General features: G+C 40.4%; 2 protein-coding genes across 2 annotated transcripts; both read left to right on the forward strand.

Moving 5' to 3' along the window:
• Positions 1-3,746: 3,746 nt before the first annotated feature.
• Positions 3,747-4,682, forward strand: LOC103545254 (olfactory receptor 4D9). The gene has a single exon (XM_070566061.1). It carries the CDS (start codon positions 3,747-3,749, stop codon positions 4,680-4,682), a length of 936 nt encoding a protein of 311 aa, XP_070422162.1.
• An 8,564-nt stretch (positions 4,683-13,246) lies between these two features.
• Positions 13,247-14,182, forward strand: LOC103564921 (olfactory receptor 4D9-like). Its single transcript, XM_008540856.2, has one exon. It carries the CDS (start codon positions 13,247-13,249, stop codon positions 14,180-14,182), a length of 936 nt encoding a protein of 311 aa, XP_008539078.2.
• The last annotated feature ends 5,088 nt before the right edge of the window (positions 14,183-19,270 follow it).

Consider the following 19,270-nt stretch of genomic DNA (forward strand, 5'->3'; position numbering starts at 1 on the left):
AGCAACTTACTTAATCTTTCTGTGTCTCAGTTTCTCATCTATAAAATCAGGACAGTAATGTCAACTTCACATGGATATTATAGGTTTTGGAGAGATAAAATGAAGCAGTCAGTACAAGAATCACTCCACAAAAGTTTTCTAAAAACAAACTTCAGCAAAGCAGACCTCCATTATTCTGCCAACATTTCCATAATGTTGAGACTTGAAACTAGCATGGACCCCCCTGGGGCCTGATATCAAGATGATTGGATTTGTAAATGAGGATTATAATCTATTTTCTTTCCATAAAGGATTGTAATATAAATAACTATATCTAAACTGCATACACAAATTTAATTATGTTTCTAAGGGGGTGTGTGATACAATACTCTGATTTTTTTAACACATCTTAGCTCAAATTCATAACTGAAAAAGAAAGACATCCCTAGAGGAGAGAGAGTATTTGCCACTTACCTTAAGTGTTGAGAGGAGGGCTTTCAATCACACAGTCAATAGCAAGATGAGCCAGTCCCAGATGACCCCACAGATGAACCTGGCATGAGTAAGGAAAGAAGCACTCACATGGGGCTGATAAGATTGGCAAAATCAGATTCTCAGTGCTTTCAGTTTCCTAAACAGACATGCAATCTCATCTACTCCTTAGAAGCACCTTGTGTATGAGGTAGGTCTCATTGTTTTCATGTGGTAGATAAATTATAGTGATGCAGGCTGAGAACTGACTCTAAGCCATTCCCTGTGAAACTCCCATGTATTTCTCATGAGTTTGGTACAATTATGGAGTGATTTGCCCAAGGCCACACCAACTAGGAAGGTGGTAAAATCCAAATTGCTTGACTGCTCCAGATGATCCACACATGTGAATCCAAAATGCAAGTGTGAGATATGATACTGTTCAGCACACCTCCTGGATGGAGTTTACAAACATCGTATGCCCAAATGGGGCTATTTTCATATACATCCTCATGATTTTGTACCTCTTCCCTTTTCTTTCTGCCGACCCCACCACCTGCAACACTCTTATTGTCTTAACTGTAAACCTCCTGATGAAAAGATCTATGTTTGAGTCGCCTTTCACTCAAAAAGACCATCTCAATGTCATTATGATGGTTAATTTTGTGTCAACTTGATAGGCGACAGGGTGCCCAGATTAAACATTATTTCTGGGTGTGCCTGTGAGAGTGTTTCCAGATGAGATTAGCAATTGAATCGATGGACTCAGTAAAGCAGATTAATTGCCTTCTTAATTAAGGTACACATCATCCAATTCACGGAGGGTCTGAGTAGAACAAAAGGCGGAGGAAGGAGAAAGGTGCCCCATTTTCCCTGCCTCACTGCATGAGCTGGGACATCTCATCTCATCTTCTCCTTCCCTCGGACTGGCTTCCCTAGTTCTCAGGCCATCAAACTAGCACTGAATTATACCACCAGCTTTCCTGGGTCTCCAACTTGCAGACAGCAGATCATGGGATTTCTCACCTTCCATAATCACGTGAGTCAACTCTTCATTATAATTTTACTTTGTATATCTATATATGTCCTATTGATCCTGTTTCTCTGCTGAACCCTCATACGGTCATAGAAATATCTAGAAGAAGGAAGCAAAGAAGGAAAGAAAAGAGAAAAAGTAAAGAGAAACAGGAGAGGAAAAGAAAGGAGGAAGGGAGAGCACAAGTGACAACGTAATCTATGAGGCTGGTTGCAGTGGTTTCCTCAGCAGAAGATTTGAAAACCATTCACTTATCAGTCCAATATCCAAAAGAAAGATTCTAGAGAGGACTGCTGTCATTCATTAAAATCTGTTTCCACACTCTAGATTAACTGAACAGTGCTTTAGGGGTGATTTCTCCACCTTCTAGCCATGGTAAGTATAGTGTAGGGAATTCTTACTTCTGAGATGCTAGAGACCTGAAATTTCCCACAATCATTATTCTGAACATGTGTTCTTATCACTCTGTGCCATTGACAAACACCAAAGACGAGGAGACTGAGATGAATCCGAACAGATGATCATGGAATCCGAAATGAGGCTCTCATCTTATTTTTCCAGGTCAGCAAAAATGAGAGTGCTGCTTGGGGAAACATGGTCTTTTAAGGATTTTTTTTCTGAGATTTAAAGAACAAAATAAAGAAAACAGAGAGAAACGAAAATCAGAATCTGAGAAGACACTACATGTGGACAGAAGGCAACCTGCCTAACACAAGAATTCGGGAGGACCTAAAGTCTGTAGGTGAGAAAAAGATAAAAAGGTAACTCAAGTTGTAGCTGGTAAAGGCTGTAACTATGTAACTATAAAAGTAACCGTTATGAAGTGGGTCGTCAATTAAACCTCACTTGGATGAAAGTCATTCTTTAGACATGAGATTAAAACGTTATAATCACCATGTTCGTTATTTTTAACATTCTGCTGACGGATAATATACATACATACGGAAAAATGCACATTAGTGTATGGCTCAATGAATTTTCACACAAGCAATATATTTTTGTAACAAGCAACCAGAATAAGAAACAGAACATTATCAGCACCTCAAAAGCCTCCCTCATATTCTCTTCAGTTTTGTATACTTTTTGTTCTTTATATGAACAAAATAAGTGGGTGCACACTCTGTTGTGCCTGGATGAGACTCTACATTGTGTTTATGAGACATTTATGTTGTTTCACGTACCGTACGTTGATCATTCCCATGGCTCTATGGTATTATATCAGTTTAACAATCTATGTAACTTTTCTGCTGTTGATGGGCATTTGCGTCATTTCCAGTTTGAGGCAATTACAAACAGTGCTGCTACGAATATTCCAGGATATGTCTTGGTGGATATGACATATGTACATATGTACATACCTACTAGGAGTAAAATAGATTATTCTGAAGATGGAGCTATATCCTCAGAAAAATCAATACGTACAATTGAATGAACTATATATATATATATATATCCATCCTAAGATAGGTGATTAGAAAGTTATATATAGATATAGATATGGATATAGATATGGATATAGATAATGGCGTTAGCAGATATAATCAGACAGCAAAGTGGTTCTCCTGATTTACACACCCACCAGCAGGCTATGAGAATTCCAATTGTTCCACGTCTTCACCATCACCTGATATTTTTTGTCTTTTTCAGTTTAGCCATTTTGGTATATAGGTAGTAGTTCCTTGCTATAATTTTAATTTGCATTTCCCTGATAATTCATCAAGCTGAATTGGCATTCGAATATCCTCTTTGGTAAAGTTTTGGTTAGTGTCTTTTGCCATTTTCTTTTTCAACATCTATCTTTTTTTACTGATTTGTAAAATTCTTTACATATTTTGGACCTGAAGCTTTTCTTAGTATATGTATTGTAAATATCCTCCCATTTGCAGTGTGTCTTTTAATTCTCATAATGGTGTCTTTTGTGAAGAAACATTCTTCATATCAAACTCATGCTTATTTTTTATTGTGTCATATTTTGTATTAAAAGTACAATTGAATAGGTTCACGGACCTGTCACCTGTGTTTCAGTGGCCACAGTGATAGAACCTACCTGTTTGGATGACTGAGTCAAAAACCTGGGTGCTCTTCCATCTAATGGAAGCATACAGAATTGCAGGCACGGCGCATGCACAAAGGATGAACTTCCTCCCCAGGAAAGCACCAAACTGAAGTGACAGAAAGACAACAGTAGATTTCATAAAACTTTCTTTAACTGCACTTTTATTTCTTCCAGAGATATACTTCAAAAAGGATCTGGGACCCAATGGAGCAGGGAAATTATACCACAGTGAAAGAATTTATTTTCCTGGGAATTACCCAGTCTCGAGAACTGAGCTGGGTCTTATTTGTCTTCCTGTTTTTGGTGTACATGACAACTCTGATGGGAAACCTCCTCATCATGGTTACAGTTACCTGCGAAGCTCACCTTCACACTCCCATGTACTTCCTGCTCCGCAATCTATCTGTTCTTGACATCTGCTTTTCCTCCATCACAGCGCCTAAGGTCCTAGCTGATCTTCTGTCAGAGAGAAAAACCATCTCCTTCAGTAGCTGTATCACTCAAATGTTCTTCTTCCACCTTCTGGGAGGTGCGGATGTTTTTTCTCTCTCTGTGATGGCATTTGATCGCTACATAGCCATCTCAAAACCCCTCCATTATATGACCATCATGAATAGGGGACGATGCACCAGCCTGGTTGTGGCCTCCTGGGTGGGGGGCTTTGTCCACTCCATTGTGCAGATTTCCCTATTGCTGCCCCTCCCCTTCTGTGGACCCAATGTTCTTGCCACTTTCTACTGTGATGTCCCCCAGGTGCTCAAACTCGCCTGCACTGACACCTTCACTCTGGAGCTCCTGATGATCTCTAATAATGGATTGGTCAGTTGGTTTATATTCTTCTTTCTCCTTATATCCTACACAGTCATCCTGAGGATGCTGAGATCTCATACTGGAGAGGGCAGGAGGAAAGCCATCTCCACCTGCACCTCACACATCACTGTGGTGACCCTGCACTTTGTGCCCTGCATCTATGTCTATGCCCGGCCCTTCACTGCCCTCCCCACAGATACTGCCATTTCTGTCACTTTCACTGTCATCTCTCCTTTGCTCAATCCTATGATCTACACCCTGAGAAATCAGGAAATGAAGTCAGCCATGAGGAAACTAAAGAAACGACTATGGCATTCAGAAAAGATTTAAATTCTATGAGGATGTGCTAACACTGAAATTTAAAGATAGATATTAAATTTCACTTCCTCAAAATGTCCAGAGATCACCTTAATGCCAAGAAGAAAGGGGCATCTATGGATACCATGGGGTCCTAAAAGAGGCTGGTCCTATAGTATGTGCTGGGGACCCATGGGTGATACCGCTTTAAGGTGAGACCCATTATGTCTTCCACTACTCGCTTTCAATTATTCATTCCACAAATATTTACAGAGTACATATTATGTGCCTGACACAGGTAGGATTCAGACTGCTGCAGAAAGATTAAGGATAGTCACTGTCCTACACGCACACTCCAAGATGTTCTAAGAGGATAGGGACAAAGTGCAGAGCTTCAAAAGACATTTGACAGTGAGGAGACCTTTTCAAGGGGGAAAAGGTAGAAAGGGACAGTCTAGGCAAAGAAGTCAGTATTTGCGGAGGGAGAGGCTGGTGTAAGAGTGTACCATATTTGTGCAACAGTGAGCTCGTTGTAGCCATGAAATAGTACACTCATGGAGTCAATACCAGTATTTGACATTTGGAAAGAAAAACTCCATCTGTGGTCTCCTGAGCAATGCAAATCTGTGATTTCTACTAGGGACAGAGGATCCCCAAATCACTCCAAGGCCATGGTTTCCTCCTGGCAGAAGGAGGTAATGCTGTAATTGGGACTATTCAGAAAAAAAAATAACACTGATGGGTAGAGGCTGTGGACAGCTCACCTGGATTCATGAAAGGCTTAAGCAAACACAGATGCTAAGCACTCCCATGGGAAGCAACTGACTCCCCATTAGAGAGCAGGATTATCCCAATCATAGACTGGACAGGCCCAAATGTCTCATTGTTTCTGTTTTTTTGTTTCTTGGGAGTTTTTTTTCCAGTTTTGTTGAGATATAATTGACATGCAATGTTGTGTAAGTTTAAGGTGTACAACATGTTGATTTGATAAACTTGTGTATTACAATATGATTACCCCCATAGCATTAACTGTCACCTCCATCACATCAGATCCCACAATTAAAATTTCTTTCTTGAGGTCTTCATTGCTTCTGCACTCAGAGACCTCACAACTTCTTTATGCTTCCCAGTCAATCCATACCAAGGTAAAGAAAAGATAATAAGAAGCAGGAGCGTTTAATCAGTGAATCTGAGAATTTGCTAGTCTCTATGAAATGAAAGGAATGATAATGGTGCTAAGAGATGGTTTATCTAACAATCTACCTGGTATTCTGCTGCAATCTATTGACCTTACTGTACAATGACTCCCATTATGATAAAGCTCAAGCCATAGAAGCTGGCACTCATGTATTAATCACAGTAAATCAATGTTCTGACAAAAAAGTTCGAAACTGAAGGAGTTAACCACAGTAAAAGTTTATTTCCTGCTCATGTCAGAGGCCAATGCTGGTCTTCAGAAAGAGCTATTCCACGTACTCATTTAGAGAGACAGGCTTCTGTTGCTTCCATCTGGGACTCCACCTCGCTGTAGAGCCTCAGAATCCTCTCCATTTATTCGGCAAAAGGAGGAAAGGAGAGAGGATTAAGAATTATGGGGAGAAGGGAAGGATGGTTATGGGCCAGTCCTGAAGGTAGTGCGTATCACTTTTGACCACATTCCACCTGCCATCTCTTAGTCATATGGCCGCAATTAACTGCAAGGGAATCTGGAGAATGTAATCCTGCTCTTTCCACAGAAACAGGAGGAGAACAGGAAAACAATGAACTCTATAAATCTTTTCCACATATAGGACTCATTACTAGGAAATTACTATCGGATTAGATTACAAGGAATAAGACTTTGTCTCCTAAAATATTCTTTTAATACATAGAAATGCTTGCTGGAAGTACTACTGGCATCTTGGAATTCACAGAGAACCAAACTGAAATGAAGGAATTATGGGGAAGGGAAATAATTTAAAGGAAGAGAAATGAGATAAAGGTAAGCCTCGGGACTAGGATGACAGTAGACTAGAAGGTCAGTTTCCAAAATATAGAACTCTACAAGAGAGTACCCAAAGAAGACTGACCAAGAAGACAACCCTCACTTGTCCCCCATACTTTCCATAGGCTAGTTGTAAACAAATGGTTTATTAATACAGAAGCTCCTCTGTAAAGATGAATGGCTTCTTTAATGACCGTTCTTTTCATTGTGTTTTTTTTCTATTCCTATCAATCAAAAATGTTCTGAATTATTTTCCAATCTTGGACATGCTTCCCCAAGCATTAAAATTACAATAAAGACATACATTTGCCTCCAGCTGGATCCATCTGCAGACCAAATGACCATTTACTACCTGGCTCCATCTTGCTCTGGCATCATTGTTCTTCAGACCCTCCCTACTTTTTCATAATGATGTCCTTTTTTTCTTACATCTCTGTTGACTCTACCTCAAGCAAAACCTTTGTGACTGAGCAGAATTTAAATAACCAAAATTCTGTACAATTAGAGTTTATGTCCCCAAGTGTAGGACCCACAAAGGACAGAAACCCAGCAAAAGCTGCCCAGGAAACTGTCTTGGACTGTTAACACATGCAAAACAACATGATCAAACACGGTGAGGAAAAGCAATGGAATTCAGAGAACACCACTAAATTTACCTCTCTTTCAACATGACACCAAATAACTATTTGGATTAATCTATATTTCTCTCCATGTAGCGACATTTTGCTAGGGAACTATTAGATATTAAGCTGATTCTAGCTATGCATATATTTGGTCCTACCATCTGTAATATTTTACTATATGAGGAAGGTTGATATTAAACTTACACAATATTTTTCATAAGCAAATAAATGTATCTATACACACAAACTGGCTGGTTTAGGAGTGATCCTGCCACTCTGACCTTCTTCAAGAAATGCAAAGAAGGTTCAGACTGTAGCAGCTTAATTTCTAAAACATTAAGATGGTCAGCACTCCTGGAACTATGTTTAAGGATCCATGAAATTTCAGTCAGAAAACACTACCATAGAAGGATATGCAGAGTTTTGTTGTTGTTATTATTCTTTGCATGACTTGTCTTTCAAGTCTGAAAGAGAATGTTGTCCACATAGCTCTTATTCAAGAAAGCAAACTATTAGTTTAGTACTGTATTAGTGATCTATTGCTGCATAACATATTAGCCCAAAACTTAGTGGCTTAAAACAACACATATTTCTTAAGTCACAGTTTGTGTAGGTTGGGAATCAGGCAAGGCTTAGCCAAGTCTTCTGCTTCAGGGTCTCTCACAAGGCTATGTCAACGTGTCAGCTGGGAGCTGCAGTGTCATATGAAGGTTCAACCAGGGAAGGACTCACTTCCAACCTCACTCAAGTGATTGTTGGCTAGAACCATGAGCTACTGGACTGAGGGTTCAGTTTCTTACTGGTCGTTGGCTGGAGGCCCTCCTCAGGCTCTAGTCTTATGAGTCTTTCCCACATGGCAGCTTACTACATCAGAGGGAGCCATCAAAGCAAAAGAGAGTGTGTCAGCAGGATAGAATTCATAGTCTTATAATCTCATCTTGGACATAACATCTTATCCATTTTGTTGTATTGTCTTCATTAGAAGCAAGTCACTAAGTCCAGTCTACACATGAGAGGAGGGAATTGCACAAGAATGTGGATATCAGGGCAGGGACTAACAATCTCTAGAAGTAAACTATGTAAACTAAGTAAACAAGTAAACTATGAAAAATCTATGAAAATTATGAAAAAACTGTGAAAAATTATGCAAGAAATCTAAAAGTAATTCATTCAAGAAGGGTATAGAAGACCAAAAAAGGGTGAAGGTGGGTGAGGCTGAGTGTCAGAAATGATTCAGAGATACTGAGCCCTTGTGACAAGGAGAATGACAGTGCCAGCTACAGAAAGGGAAGTATTTAGCTCATGATAACAGTGATCAGATTGATTTTAGACACTTTAAGTTACAAGTGTACAATATATCCAAGTGGCACTATCCACAGATCCATGGTGAGACAATGTCAAAGATGACACTGGGAATGAGACAAGTGGGGAAATGGAATTCTTTGCTTTTAGGATCTCTGGAACCATCGGGCCTGGAACATGGAGGTGCTCCATAACTATGTCACAATTAAATACTTGATGAGTGAATGGCACCAACACGTCCTTTGTCTGGTTATATACCCTCTTCATGTGAGAAGTTTGATGGAAAACAGTAGAAAATGCATTTCTGTCTTTATGATGCTTCTGATTAGGTATCTTAATAGGACCACAAACAAGCCATCTGCCTAGAAAAAAAAAATGGAGTGGGCCGAAACAGTGGGAGCTCTATTCATTTTCCTTCAGTTCCCACCTCCTAAGGAGACAAATTTTTTTGTCCCCTATGAGCTCTTCAAGCAAAGATATCTGGGGTCTAAGCACAAGATCCATGAGGATCCATCTTCTTCTCTACATTAGGATAATTTCAAAACCAAAACGTGCATGTGCACACATCTTTCAGTGCATGCTTGACTTCTTAATAATACTCAAGGGAGCTTCATCCCAATAGGAAAGTCTGGCTACTCAAGTTCAATAATCACTTCCAAAAAATTCCCTTTGGTGATTCTTCTATCAGGTCTGGAGTTGAGAGGCTGGGACTCATGGCACCACACAGAGGCAATTCCTGGAGCCTGCCGTTTGCCTCTGACAGTAGGAGTGAAGATACTGAAGCAACCAACCCTCAAATGCATGTCTGCCTTAAAGTGGATAGTCCTTGACAATTAATGACTCCTAAGGTCAGTGTATGCAACCGAATGGCCAGCCTACTTCTTGGATAGGAATTAGGAGTTGGAAGCTTAGGTGAGGTTATTTTGTTACATTAGAACTTTTTGGTGTCTAGTTGTGTGTCTGTGCATGTGTGCCCATGAATGAGCAATTTAAAAATATTACTGGGATTTCAGAAATCTTTTGAATGTTAACAATGTTCCTAAGAGGTGAAGGATGATATATATTGAGTTAAAAACTTCAGTGATGCACAGCAGAATAATTAGCTCTTCAATATTAGGAAGTTGAGTTGAAAAGCATAGAAAGAGGGTCAACTTGTTAAGAGAGATGGGGCAACACATGCTTGGTGGACAGTTGGGTTGGGGGAATCCCTGAGGCTGAGGACTCTATGAAATTCATGCAGCTTGTTTTATTAGAATGGGTTTACCTGGGTACATTTCTGAAGAAGTGCTGGAGTTTGCTCTAGCCAAAAACAAACGAAAACAAACTTCTAAACAAACCTCTCTGTTTTCTTCTTTTTTGTTCCAAACAGACACACATACACAGAGATTCCATTTATCCTCCCACTCTCCATCTTTTATTTTCTCAGTTGTGTGTATAATTTGTGCACGGAAGAGCACCATTTGGGGCATTTTTCAGTTGAATTGGTGATTTGATCACTTCCACAATGAATGTGTGCACAGAACCTCACTGCATTTGAGTTTCAAAGCCCATTCTTTAACCACTACAACAAACTGCCCCTGGAAATTCTTACAGTTTTCCTTGCCACCATTAATCAGCTTGCAGTAAAATATCAAGAAACAATTGAGGCTTGTAGTTAACCGAGATTTAACTGTTGGTGGACAATGAACAGAACACAATCTTAGACTAGTCACAAAGTAATTGGGCAATATTATTTAAAACAATTGGCAATTAAAGCCCCAAAGACCTAGAAATCATCCAGATTGATGGATCTATTTAATATTGTTTACGTGCAGTGCAGACATTGCCCACCTTCCACAGGACTTGAGGCAGTCAATGCTCCCATTTCACTAATGAAAATACTGAACCTCCTGGAGTTTGACGCCTTTGAAGATTCCACTGTTGTTCCATGAAGGCATCAAAGCTTATATCTCCCAAGCTGTCAGGGAGCTTTTCTCTGTGCCACATTACTTCCTACCATAGTTCAAAGTAAAAACAAAGCAAAATCCTCCGCACGTTATCTAAAAAACTACATGTGTTCTGATACTTTTATTTAAGAGTATTTCTAAAGATTTACTCTGAAGAAAATATCTGGCCCTTTTAAAAATTAAAAATGTTTGAAGGCAATGAAATCCTCTGAGAGTTATTGATGGATCCAAAGATCGTTGAGAGTAAGCCTAGAAAATTAGCTTTGTCTTGCTTGAGCTTCAAAGGAATGAGAAAAGGAGAAAAGCTAGTGAGGCAGAAGTTCTGTTATGAGGAGGAAATGAGAAACAAAGTGCAGAGGGATCCAGAGAACACAATAGTTCACAGCAGGAACAGAAGTGCCTTCAACATGGACAGGATGTGGACGGAAGGAGTACAAAGGCGTGTCAAAGATAAACACAGCTGGACATGAGTTAAAGACATGAAAATGACTGTTTTCAGTAACTATTGATAGTTGGGAAAGAGCTGAGTTCCAATCTAGTATGCACAGAAGTGACGGGGCATTCTAAAGGAAGAATGAAGAAAGAGGACAAGCTGGGGCTCAGTACAGCCAGAGAAGTGAAAAATTGCAAAGATTTGGTCAATGTCAACGTGATTAGGCCTGTTGTGTCCACTAGCTGGTAGTGAGGGAAGTTAAGAATCTATCCTTCGGCAGAGACCAGGAGACAGAGGCTCTATCTTTCCTGATGATTACATTCAAAGGAACAACTCTCAGGTCCTTGAGAAAGATGCTTATGAGTTGCAAGAGACACATATTCACAACTGCAAGCCCTTTTTAGTAAATGCTCTCAGAAAGAGAGGTCAGAGGCCTATCCCAGATGTTGGCTACAAGGAACAGGAAGTAAATTCTCCTGGCAGCTTTGCCCTTTCTCAGGGAGGCATTTTAAGGGGGCTGAGGTCATCCCAAGTACATGGCTTTATGCTGCCAGAGGCCCTGCTGGAGTTTGCACATCTCTGGCTGCAGAGGTTTGCCTGAAGGCATTTTGTGCCAAGAATTCTGCAGTTCTCAGGAGCAAAGGGAAGCTTTTGAGGGTAGACAGAGATGTTTCTTATCCTAATTCTGATGACAGCTTCACAGGTGAATATATACATCAAAACTCATCGAATTATGCCCTTTAAACATGCACAGTTTATTATCTGAAAGTTACACCTCAACAACGCTAATTTAAAAAAGAAAAACAGCTGCAAAGAGCAATTTCATTTTAAGCAGTTGGCAAAATGACAAGAACTAGATGCCTGTCAATGCCCAAAGCAGTACAGACTATAAACGTTCTCTCTAAGACATGGTAGGAAGCAGGAAAAAATGTTGAATTAAGATATATGGGAAGTGAAATTTGGTAATAAAATTGAAAAAGAAATGTTCCTTTACAAAGTGTAAATGTTTTAATTTGTTTTATCCTTTGGTATATCTGCTTTCTTAAATATTAATAGATTTTACTTCTTAGAGCAGTTTTAGGTTTACAGAAAAGTTAAACAGAATGTACAGAGAGCTCCCACACACTCCCTCTTCCCGTCACCACCACCAAAGTTTCCCCTATTATTAACATCTTGCGTTAATATGCTATATTGTTAATTGCCCTAAAATGTTAATTGGTGCTATATGAGAGGGAAAAGTGGTCTTTGGTAAACTCAGTTTAAATAAATTAAGCAAGTCTCTTCAAGCTTCACAACCCTATGAAACAAACTCGATTATACACATTTTTACCAATGATAAAGTGAGGCTCAGAGTCACCTAACAATTAAATGACAAACTCTGTATTCAAATTCAGGTCTACTGATTCTAAAATCTTTGCACTTTGCACAAAACTGAAGCCTTTACCAATAATGAGGTGAGAGGAAGTAATATCCAAATGGAGGTGATGAGAAGGGAGGAAGCCCAAAAAAAGAAAACCATTGGTCCAGTGGCCTGGGTGATAAAGTCTTGGCCAAGAGCATTATGAGGAGCAAGGACTACAGCTACCAGTTGTCAAGTCTCAGTCTTGAGCCATGGAAAAAAGAAGAGAACAAGACACCAAAAGAAGGAAGACAGAAAAGAAAGAAACAGTCATGAGCTCAAATTGTCTTAGCTGCTGCAAAGCTATTCGTCTCGGGGGGAAGTAAACCATGAGCGGATTTTCTTGCCTTAACTTAGTGCTAATGATCAGGTATCATGAAAATTTGGCCAGACAATGCCAAGCAGATTGTCTACTGTGGAAGATAATGAGAGAAGAAACCATAAGCTTCCATTAGAGCTAAAGACTGTGTTTTAGACTATTCCCCTGTGTGTTTCCCACTTCCTAACGTTTAGATACGTGAGTATTCACTGAAAAACAAAAATATAACTAGTCTCTTCATGTCTCAGAGCATCCAGTGACTTTTCAAGAGAGAAATAGAATATATATAACTGTACGATTTTAAAAAAATTTAGTAGAAATTTAGTAACGTACTAATTTCAGTGCTTCGATCAATTACACCTGTTGGAAACCAACTCTTTAGTTTGGTCTGAGAGAACTCCGAAAACACCATCTACCAGAGATAGCTTACTGAATTGTGGGCCTCCTTGCCCAAAAGGAAAATAACCATAAAAAAAGTAACCCTCAAGGGAATCCAGTCATATAACTCAACATTCTTTTGTATTTAATGATGTACTTTCTGTTTTCTATTTTCCTTTTTCCCCCAGGTAGTTAAAGAAGAAACATGATCCAATGGAGCAGGGAAATTACACCAGAGTGAAAGAATTTCTTTTTCAAGGACTGACCCAGTCCCGAGAGCTGAGCTTGGTCTTATTTCTCTTCTTATTTTTGGTGTACACAGCAACAGTGATGGGAAACCTCCTCATCATGGTCACTGTGACCTGTGAGCCTCGCCTTCACACCCCCATGTACTTCCTGCTCCGCAATCTCTCTGTCTTGGACATCTGCTTCTCCTCCATCACTGCTCCGAAGGTCCTAGCTGACCTTCTTTCAAGGAGAAAGACCATCTCCTTCAGCGGTTGCATCACACAGATGTTTTTCTTCCACCTCCTCGGTGGAGCAGACATTTTTTCTCTCTCTGTGATGGCCTTTGATCGCTACATGGCCATCTCCAAGCCCCTGCACTACGTGACCATCATGAGTAGGGGGAGATGCACTGCCCTCATTGTGGCCTCCTGGGTTGGGGGCTTTGTCCACTCCATTGTGCAGATCTCCCTTTTGCTACCCCTCCCCTTCTGTGGACCTAATGTTGTTGATGGCTTCTATTGTGATGTCCCCCAGGTCCTCAAACTCGCCTGTACAGACACCTTTGTTCTTGAAGTCTTAATGATTTCCAATAATGGCTTGATCTCTACACTGTGGTTCATCTTCCTCCTTGTGTCCTACACAGTCATTCTAATGATGCTGAGATCTCATGCTGGCGAGGGCAGGAGGAAAGCCATCTCCACGTGCACCTCACACATCACGGTGGTGACCCTGCACTTTGTGCCCTGCATCTATGTCTATGCCCGGCCCTTCACTGCCCTCCCCATGGACAGAGCTGTCTCCATCACCTTCACTGTCATCATCCCTGTCCTGAACCCCATGATTTACACCCTAAGGAACCAGGAGATGAAGTCAGCCATGAGGAAACTGAAGAGAAGACTTGGACCTTATGAAAAGGAATAGATGCTGTGAAGGCCAGATTGGAAAGTCAGAGTTGAAAAATATTTTCTCACAGCACAATAGAAGATCCCAACCAATGGACCATCCAGAGGCCAAAGTTTTCCGTTGTCCTACAGCAGAGTCCTCTAATAAGGATGGCCTGAAACAATTGTCTCTGTAATTTTTCTCATGGTGAGGTTGCCAGCAACTTAGGGTCTCAGATCCATAAATTGTCAGCTCTTAAAGGAACTTTAAAGGGGCCCTCTTGGTGGCTTAGTGGTAAGGTTCACACGTTCTGCTTTGTTGGGGTCGGGGGGGGAGGGTGTGGTCCAGGGCTTGCTGGTTCAGATCCTGGTTGCCCACCTACACACTGCACATCAAGCCATGCTGTGGCAGGCATCCCACACATAAAACAGAGGAAGATGGGCACAGATGTTAGCTCAGGGCCAATCTTCCTCAGCAAAAAGAGGAGGATTGGTGGTGGAGGTTAGCTCAGGGCTGGTCTTCCTGGGGGAAAAAAGGGGAGGGGGGTTACTTTAAAGCTTATATCACCCAACACTTCATTTTGCAGTTGAAGAAATGAAGTCTAACAGGAAACTACCTCTCAGTTCTTGAGTTGTGGCTGTACCACGTGTAGCCCAAGCAATAATTAGTATAATGACCTCCAGGGACCAGGAGTCAGGGCTAAAAATTCCAGCCACCCTTACCTATGTGGAAATCATTTTCCATCGCCAACCTTGGAGTAACTGGCTTCCATTTTTCTAAGGAAGCTTCTGGGTTTCCCTTGCAGAAGCTGTGATAAGTTTCATGTTTTATCAAAGGTTTCCTAGCTAATTAACAGCAGAAGCAAGGCTAGATCTGAGATATCTGACCTTCAGCTAAGTGTACATTTTACTATTCCTGATGCCTCCTATAGGAATTGATCACATCGGAAACAAGCCAGTCCATAAAAATTTCTCTTCCACTGAAGTGTTATAAAAGGCACTTGGTTGTCTTCACCTAACCAAGGAGAACTTTAGGTCTTTGAGTCCCTCTGAGAATTTCAACATCATTTATAGTCATTTGTTCCTGACCATCCCTCCAGAGAGAAAGGAATCCTATCCTGCCTGCATCGCTAGAATGTGCCTGACTCACAAGACCACAAGAAGCAAAGGCTTAAGAATAAACTGACTTTCCATTATTTTCGGGAACTGATTATCTAAAAAATCACAAATTGGCCCATTCCAAATTCATCCTCATTTTTCTTTCTAGCATGTTCTTTAGCACCCCTTCTTTAAGAGAACAGAAAACAATATTAAATTCCAGTTGATCTCCTGGCAACCTATTAATTTGTGAAACAAATGAACGAAATTAGAAGTCAACTGAAATTTCGACTGGATACACTGATTGGCCTGGAACATCCCAGTCTTATCTCCCATGCAATCTCCAAGGTACAAGTGGCTGGACTGATGGAAGAGAAGTAAAGAGCCATATGCATAGTGTGACTCAGGAGAGAAATATAAACAAGGAAAATCTCCTCCAAAATATAGCACATCCCAACCAGATCTATCACTGTGTGCTGTTTCTCCCTTGGTGCTGGCCTGAAATTCTTGTTCTTGGGATATTTCACAACTTCCACACAGTTCCTGGGGCACAAGCTGGATACAATGTCATCACTTCACAACACATTGTGAAGTACTGCAATACACAATACATTTCTGAAGGCCGTAGCATTTTGGTGGTGGAACTGATGGGGATATCTCTAGTCCTTTCTCAGAAATACCTCTCTAGGGATTAATTTCAGATGGTCCAGATGACTAGTCGAAGGCACCAGGTGTCAGCTGGAGTGGAGGAGATGTAAAACAGGAAAGCTGTGGTGGGTGGACGTGAGGGTGTAAGTCCAGGCCCAGGGTGTCAAAGGTAGCCAGAGAGACCCAGGTACAGAAGGATGGCACGATCCTGCAGGGTGGCTGAGGCAAAGCAAGGCAGACACTATTAACAAAGCTCACATTTGCTTATGTCTGATCCTGGACACGTGGATGCCTTACTAAAGTTGGAAGATCTTTTAAAAATCTACATTTGCTTCTTTTGGGTGGTTGTTACTTCCTGGCTAGAATTAAAATCCTTCACCACACTTCTGACTTCAGCCTTGAATTTTGTATCTAATTACCCATGGAACAAAAATGTCAAGAACAATTCAAACTTCCCTTTGAACCAAAGAGCACGGAATCACATTCTGCCATAACTAGTATGTTCCTTTATCTGTCAACAGTAGCAGATATTTTCCTCCTTGTAAGTCACTTTTTTATTACAAAAAAAAGTCACACTTTTCTTAAAAATTAAACTTCCCTTCCTTATACCTTTTTTTAGCATTTAGTTTCTACTTTCTAGAAGCCAATGATGAATTGTGACTCAGAAGAGACTATTTTCAGAAATATATATATATATCTAAATGTGTTTTTTGTGACTATACATATGTGTGTTTGCATATAGACTGCTTAGTAAGAGAAAAAATATATAGCATATAGATAATTTTAAAACACACATATATACTATGCTTTTTACTGTGAGACTATTCTAGGATACACGCACGCACATGCACACACACACACACACACACACACACACTTACTTTTGAGACAATTAATTGGTTATGGGGTTCCTGAAAGATTACAGTATTTTGAAGATAAGCAGTACACACACATTAAAATTCATTTCCCATGAAAATGTGTTCCTTCTCCTTCAAGGTGATGAGGACATCTTGAGATGAGAACAACAATCTTTTAACATATGAATTCTAATACAGGATATTCAAGTTTTTGCAAAATTGTTCAACATCTCTCACACTGAGAAGCTGTATTTCTAAAGAACCTCCTCTTGAATTAAGAGCAGCGTCTGCTGAGCAAAATGTTTTGTAACGTTTCCTTAACACTAGAGGGAGCCATTCCTTTTCCGTGTTTCTCCCTTCAGCAGCCTTTCAAGAATTTAAATTTTATTTCCAGAGAGGAAGCCTTAAAAACCATATCACATTCATTTTTTCTCCCAAAAATGTCAGATCGTTTTCTTAGGAGTGGAAGCAACTTTCCACATGAACTCTGACACAGGTCAAGAGGAGCGCTCTGGAGATGTTTCTCTGAGGTCCTCCTAGTGTAGTCCTCTTGGGCTCCACAGATGAGAGCTGGAAACCTCTGCTAGGGCACCCCGTAGGCTATTGGGTCGGTAGTTCCCAAACCTCAGGGCACATAAGGATCACCTACTGGTTTCATTAAAATGCAAAATTACAGGCACCATCTCCAAGAGATTCAATAGTTCTCTCATGGATACCAGGAATCTACCTTTTAAACCAGCACGCCACGCCCCCCACCCATGATTCTGAAATAGGTGGTCTGTGTATCACTACGCTTCGAAAAACACTCCTCTAGGTCAGTATTTTTCAAACTGCAGATCCTGAAACTCTAAGGGCTGTGATGTCATTAGTAGGTCAGGACACGCAATTTTTTTTAGTCCAATAGAATAGTCTAGGATAGAACAGAAAAAAATCACAGAATTCTCCAAATAATAAAAAAGTATTGTTTCGTGAAAGCTTTATTTCAGATATATACATGGGTATTGTGATCTTGATGTAAATAACTTGTATTTATTTGCATGTGACTCAGTGAAAACAGTTTGAGAGCCACTGGGCTAGGATGTACTCTCTGCTTGGACTGCATGAAGCCCCCAGGCCATCACTTCCAGTTATCATACCCTTAGTCCCACTAATATGAAGCATCGTACCTCAAGCTCTCCCCTTTACTGGATCTGTCCAAGGTCAACCCTCAGGGAACATATAATAGCCACTAAAAAGATCCTGAAGGTCAGTGGACTTCTCTGAATAAACCAGGAGGTTCCAGCAAGTCTGAAAGTCTAAAAAAATAGATGAAGGTGAGGCTCCCAAGAACCGAAGGCCTTCACGTCTTCATCAGCACCATGGGTGGAACCAATCCCTTGGCCTCGAGAAATCACATTGTAAAACCATGCGTCTTTGAGGAAGAACTGAAGTCAAAGGCAACATGCACCTTTTGCTAAAGACATGGAAAAATGCACTAGGCCAGTTTAAAGAGGTGATTTTTCAATATACTTTTAAATGTACAACTTGTCAAAAAGGAGGGCATCCCTAAGAGCAAAACTCAGAGGTAGGTTGGTGAAGCAGGGCAAGTTATTACACTGGTACCAATGAGTGACACTTGAAGAAATTGCAGAGGACACACGACATCTCCCTTCATGATGACGTCTCTTTTCTTCTTCTCCTGCTCCTTCTCTTCTCCTTCTTCTTTTGCTTCCGTCTCTAACTCTGGCTCTTTCTCTCTCTCTTCCCTCCATCCTTGTCTTTTCTCTGTGTTTTATCTTTCCTCCACTTTCTACCCCGCCTGATGTCCTCCTGCTCACACTGATTCTCAAGATGAAGATGGGGCTAGAGTTGCCTCCAAACTCTGCTGTCTACACTTAGACTGAGCAGCCACTAAGTTGCCTTACAATTCCAACTTAATAGTCTCTTTTTAGTTCTAACTTCCCGTGGATATTTCAGACAATGACACAAAGTTTCTGATGCCTTGAATGTATGTCTTCTCCTTATCCCCAGAAATGTTGTTTTTCTTCTTAAAAATTACAAAAGACATAGTTTTTCTGCATCTTTAAACACAACGGGATAGAGACCTCCTCTCTAAGAAGAAAGCCTCTTGAGGTTTGATTTTTCTGTGACTTAGCTTGATATAGCGCCCAGTTTATACTGTGCAAATATCCCCAAGAAATGGGGGGAAAAACCCAACAAAATTATCCACAAAATTATGCTCCTGTACAACTGTTTTCGATTTCAATCTGAAACCAGTTCCCACTTCATTCCATAATTCCATCAACAAGCACTTATTTGTCTATTTACCTATTCTTCTTATGTTTTTCACTATTGAGAGCCTGCAACATGCTATAAATCCTACCTTTTTTGTTTGCTTCTTTATTGTGGTAAAGTTTATACACGGTGAGATTCATCCTTCTAAGGTGTATAGTTTTATGAGATTTGACAAATATATAAAGTCATGTAACCACCACTATAATCAAGATATAGAATGTTTCCATCACCTCAAAAAGTTTCTTCATGCC

The sequence above is a fragment of the Equus przewalskii genome, chromosome 11, assembly GCF_037783145.1.
Source record: "Equus przewalskii isolate Varuska chromosome 11, EquPr2, whole genome shotgun sequence".
Lineage (NCBI taxonomy): Eukaryota > Metazoa > Chordata > Mammalia > Perissodactyla > Equidae > Equus > Equus przewalskii.